Genomic DNA, 5,993 nt, shown 5'->3' with positions numbered 1-5,993 from the left:
GCTTGGGCCCTAAACCCGCATGGGAGACCAGGAGGAAGCACCTGGCTCCTGGCTTCGGATTGGCGCAGTGTGCCGGCCATAACAGCCATTTGAGGGGTGAGCTAACAGAAGGAAAACCTTTCTCTCTGTCTCTCTCTCTCACTGTCTAACTCTGCCTGTCAAAAAAATGTTTTCTTAGGAACAATTTATATCAGACTAACATAATTTTCTTTTACTTGATTATTAGATCTTGGAAATATGAAGTAAAATGGACATTTTCAGGCTTCCATATTCACTCAAACAATATGGAATCTGGATATTCTTGTATTTTATGATTATTTTCTTCAACATTTGGAAGAATGCTATTTGGAAGGAAGTTTGTGCTTTTTCTGTGTGTTTCACTAAAGAAACTTTCACCATTCTGCCACATGTATACATTGGGACTTTCCACATGAAAGCTCAATGCTGTCTTAGCCTTTAGCAAGTTTGACCAGAGTCAAGCCCTACCTGGATTATTTGCTGTAGGACTGGAAATAATAGGATCTAACAGAAACCCAATGTTGGGGTAATTTGAAGAATGTATTTTACCTGCTTTTGGCAGAAAAAAAAGGTTTCCTAAAAATTGGTGAGTATGAATTTTTCTTTTCCTGTTTGTTTTGGGTATGAAGCAAACTCCAAAAATGGTATCCACATGAGCAGTAGAGAAAATACAGATCTACTAGATTTTTGAACTGTCATAATTGTAGCAGCTTATTTCTGAGTGGGAAGGGATGTGACTAATGTAGTGAGAGCCAGGCAAGCTGTGTTGAACAAATGCAGTCACTGGCACCAATCTCAGTGGAGTTTTATGTGATACTTCAGGTGGATACAGATATTATAATTCTGGAGATCAGCCCATTCTCAACAAGACCAGCATTAAAAAGTGGGATATATTCCTCAAGAAAAGATTCACAAGTGGGAAGACAGGTGTCAAGGTCTTGGTTAGGCAGAAGAAAATTAATATTATGCAACAGGAATAAAAAACAATTTCACAGAGTCTGTATACATATTGGAACTTTCCTGAAACACTAAAATCCAGATAAAAGGCACCAGACTCCACAGAATCAGAAATACATCCATATTTTATTTTCTAAATGGCCTGAAACTGCAGTGACATACCACACCTTTATAAAGATCTGTTAAAAAGTTGATGCAGGTGAGTGCCTACAAGCAACAGTGTCTTAATTATTAAAAAATTTTTGTGTCATTAATTCTTCTAGGCACTAAAATTGTAAATGTGAAGAAGATAGTTCCGTATTGATCTTTATTATTTATGGGGACAAAGCATTGGATTCTCCAAGAACTGGACGCAGGGAACAGAACAATAAGTTAAGGATACCAGTAAGAAAATTATTGACATTATAGCTCAAGGAATTCAAGAAGAAAAAGATCACATAAAGATGGAAATAGAGAACTGAGAGATGAGGAAAATAAGAGGTCAAAAACTATGGATTAGGAAATGAGTCTAAGGTTTCATTAAAGTTCAATTAAAGATTGATATTCTGTATAGAGGAGTCATGAATTGGATAGTGCAGAGTTAAGAGGAAATTAGTTTTAGATTTTTCCCCCAAACTACACAGGACAGATACTGTATTGAATTTTATGTTCTCTGAGCTTGAACCTATTAACATTTAGCAGACATATAAGCTCTGTTTTCTCATGTTGAGTGTTTGGTCATTGCATCTCCAGATCATTTTGTCTTCTTGTTTTACAGCAAATGGCTGTCAGGTTGTTAGTTTGGTGTCCTCCATTCTATATTTGTCAAACTGATGTTTTGAAACTAAGTTCAGGTTTTCCTTTTTGTGTTTGTTTTATCTATGTGGAAACATTCATTTTTTTCCTTTTTTTATTTAGTAAATATAAGTTTCCAAAGCAGTTTATGGATTACATTGGCTCCCCCCCATAATTTCCCTCCCACTCGCACCCCTCCCATCTCCCACTCCCTCTCCCATTCCATTCACATCAAGATTCATTTTCAATTATCTTTATATACAGAAGATCGATTCAGTATACATTAAGTAAAGAGTTCATCAGTTTGCACCCACACAGAAACACAGTGTAAAAATACTGTTTCAGTACTAGTTATAGCATTACTTCACATTGGACAACACATTAAGGACAGATCCCACATGAGAAGTAAGTACACAGTGACTCCTGTTGTCGACTTAACAATTTGACACTCTTGTTTATGGTGTCAGTAATCTCCCTAGGCTCTAGTCATGAGTTGCCAAGGCTATGGAAGCCTTTTGGGTTCGCCAACTTCGATCTTATTCTGACAGGGTCATAGTCAAAGTGGAAGTTCTCTCCTCCCTTCAGAGAAAGGTACCTCCTTCTTTGATGACCCGTTCTTTCCACTTGGATCTCACTAGTGGAGATCTTTCATTTAGGTCTTTTTTTTTCCAGAGTCTCTTGGCTTTCCATGCCTAAAGTACTCTCATGGGCTCTTCAGCCGGATCCGAAAGCCTTAAGGGCTGATTCTGAGGCCAGAGTGCTGTTTAGGACATCTGCCATTCTATGAGTCTGCTGAGTATCTCGCTTCCCATGTTGGATCGTTCTCTCCCTTTTTCATTCTATTAGTTAGTATTAGCAGACACTAGTCTTAAAACATTCATTTTTATGATTTCTTATTTCATCATGTTGAATTCCATTGGGATTAGGGTTCTAACATTTATATTAATTATTTTATTTAGATTTCTTTTCAAAAGATTTTATTTGAAAGCCAGAGAGATACACAGAGTGATGGGGGGGAGAGAGAGAGAGAGAGAGAGAGAGAGAGAGAGAGAGAATCTTCCATCTGCTGGTTACCTCCTCAAATTGCTGCAATGGTTGGGGCTGGGCCAGGCCAAATCTAGGAGCTAGGAGTCAGGAGTTTCTTCCAGGTCTCTCATGTGGGTGCAGAGGCCCAAGTACTTGTGCCATCTTTCACTGCTTTCTCATGAGCATTAACAGGGAGCTGGATTGTAAGTGGAGCAACTGGGACTTGTCATCACATATAGGATGATAGAGTCACAGGCAGTGGCTTAACCACTATGCCACAATGCCAACCCCCAAAGTAACATCAATTTAATATCTTTTGCATGCCATAAAGAAAGACACCAGCATTTATTTTTATATTCATTGTATTTTATACTAGAGAAACTCACAAAGAAGGACAAACATTGGCTGGTGCCGTGGCTTAATAGGCTAATCCTCTGCCTGTGGCGCCGGCACACTGGGTTCTAGTCCTGGTCGGGGCGCTGGATTCTGTCCCAGTTGCCCCTCTTCCAGTTCAGCTCTCTGCTGTGGCCCAAGAGTGAAGTGAAGGATGGCCCAAGTGTTTGGGTCCCTGCACCTGCATGGGAGACTAGGAGAAGCACCTGGCTCCTGGCTTCAGATCAGTGTGGTGCACCGGCCACAGTGGCCATTGGAGGGTGAACCAATGGTAAAGGAAGACTTTTCTCCCTGTCTCTCTCTCTCTCTCACTTTCCACTCTGTCTGTCAAAAAAAAAAAAAAAAAAAAAAGAAGGACAAACATGTAAACTAATTTCAACGAATGTGACAAATTCTAGACAGAAACTTCAGAAAGAGAGTTGATGTATAGAAGAGGGAACAGCTTCTTCTGGGTATTTGAAGAATTACTTTATCACTTGACAAAGCCAACTTATGATTCATCATAATAAATATATTTGTTACTAATTGTCTTTTTCTCCCCCCAAAGGTATGGATATATGTTCTTCTGATTCCTTTGCTGATTCTAGGTGGGAATTCCAAGAATGGTACACTGAACATACTCATTGAGAAGGAGGTAGATGAACACCTAGAGGTTAATATTATGATCTAAACCTTGTTATTACTGGATGCTAATGTACTGAAGCAGATTTCCTAACAGATCAAGAAAAGGAGCAAATGGGAACTATATAGAATACCAATGCTACATTGTAACACTTTATACTTTTAGAAATAGTTTTCACATGACTGTGTTTGTTACTTTCAGACAAGGAAACATCAGGTCAAAGGACTGACTTTCCTGACTAAAATCATGAGACAAATGGGTAGAAGGACTAATTCAGTGATCTTTCTACCTAAATAAGAGAAGATTAAGAATAAGAGACAGTGTGAAAAAATGTTGTGAATACCAAAATACTCATAGATAATAAAATGAATGATTTAAGGAGTATACTATGGATAAAATTTTAATCTATATTCTTTATAAGAGGCATTAAATTGTCTTCTGCTGTTTGGTTGGGTGAAAGGCTATGGGGAGTCTCAATACCACTTTCAGAGAGGGCTTCATTTTGGTGGGCTTCTCAGATTGGCCTCAACTGGAAGTTTTCCTTTTTGTCTTTATTTTTATTTTCTACTCTCTAACTCTTTGTGGCAACACCACTATCATTGCTCTCTCCCAGCTGGATATTCGACTGCAAACACCCATGTACTTCTTTCTCTGCCACCTCTCTTTCTTGGACCTCTGCTACACTACCAGCACTGTGCCTCAACTGCTGATCAATCTTCAAGGACCTGACCGGACCATCAGCTATGGAGGGTGTGTGGCCCAGCTTTTCATTGTCCTTGCCTTAGGCTCAACGGAGAGTGTTCTCTTGGTGGTGATGGCTTTTGATCGCTATGCTGCCATCTGTCGTCCACTCCACTACATGGCCATTATGTACCCCCATCTCTGCCAGGCATTGGCTGTTGTCTCCTGGTTGGGAGGTTTCATAAACTCTTTGATTCAGACAGGTCTTATGATGGCCCTACCTCTCTGTGGCCTTCACTTAAATCACTTTTTCTGTGAGATGCCTGTATTCCTGAAGTTAGCTTGTGAAGACACAGAAGGAACAGAGGCAAAGATGTTTGTGGCCCGAGCCATAATCTTGATCTTTCCTGCAGCACTAATTCTTGTCTCCTATTTACACATAACTAAGGCAGTGCTGAAGGTCAAGTCAATGGCTGCAAAGAGAAAGGCTTTTGGGACTTGTGGGTCTCACCTGCTTGTGGTTTCCCTTTTTTATGGCTCAGCCATCTACACCTATCTCCAACCCATTGACAGTTATTCTGAGAATGGGGGAAAGTTTGTTGCTCTTTTTTATACTATTGTTACCCCTATGCTCAATCCTCTGATTTATACCTTAAGGAACAAAGATGTGAAGGGGGCTCTGAAAAAGCTACTAGGGAGAGGCAGATACTAAGTGTAGGAGAGGAAGAGAGGACCAATGGTTTTCTGAAGTAGCCCTCAGACAATGGAACCCATTTTATAGTTAGTAAATTTTTCATTGAGTGAATCATCTGTTTTTACTAAGTCATTAGTGTCTCACATTTAACATTTTTTATTAATATAAACAGAACAGATTTTATGCATTCCATAGGTACAGTTCCAAGAAGACAACTACACTTCCCTCACTCCCTGCTCCCCCTAGTCTCCATCCCTCCCTCTCTTCCTCTCTCTTCATCAGTTTTTGTAAGGCCATAATCTTAATCTACTCTATATCCACAAGCTTAATTCACTACTAATCATATACTCAACAAATAAAAAGTAGGAAGGCCACAGTTCCACAGGAGTATAAACAAGGGCTAAAAAAATTATATCCCAAAATGTTCATTTCATTCCTATTTTTTGTATTGTAGACTATAGTATTCGTATTGTATACTATAGTATTTGTCTTTTTGAGGCTGGCTTATTTCACTAAGAATAATCATTTTCAGTTACATCCAGTTTGTTACAAAAAACAAGACCTTATATTTTTATGGCTGAGTAGTATTCCATTGTGTATATATACCACATTTTCTTTATCCAGTTATCAGTTGATAGGCTTCTGGGTTGATTCCATATCTTAGCTGTTGTGAATTGAGCTGCAATAAACATGGAGGTTCAGATCACTGTTTCATATGCTTATTTCATTTGTTTGGGTAAATTCTCAGGAGTGGGATGGCTGGGTCATATGGTAGATCTATTTTCATGTCTTTGTGGGATCTCCATATTGTCCTCCATAATGTATGCA

The 5,993-nt window shown here is 39.0% G+C and overlaps 1 protein-coding gene across 1 annotated transcript; it reads left to right on the top strand.

Annotated features, from left to right (window-relative positions):
- Positions 1–4,219: 4,219 nt before the first annotated feature.
- On the top strand, positions 4,220–5,183 carry LOC100352848 (olfactory receptor 2Y1-like). Its single transcript, XM_002713887.4, has one exon. The coding sequence runs from the start codon at positions 4,254–4,256 to the stop codon at positions 5,181–5,183; it is 930 nt and encodes a 309-aa protein (XP_002713933.3). The 5' UTR covers positions 4,220–4,253.
- Positions 5,184–5,993: the final 810 nt, after the last annotated feature.

The sequence above is a fragment of the Oryctolagus cuniculus genome, chromosome 14 (assembly GCF_051225735.1).
Source record: "Oryctolagus cuniculus isolate XC-2025 breed Fujian yellow rabbit chromosome 14, ASM5122573v1, whole genome shotgun sequence".
NCBI classification, from domain to species: domain Eukaryota; kingdom Metazoa; phylum Chordata; class Mammalia; order Lagomorpha; family Leporidae; genus Oryctolagus; species Oryctolagus cuniculus.
The sequence above is the reverse complement of the archived record's forward strand: the minus strand, read 5'-3'. Positions and strand labels throughout refer to the sequence as shown.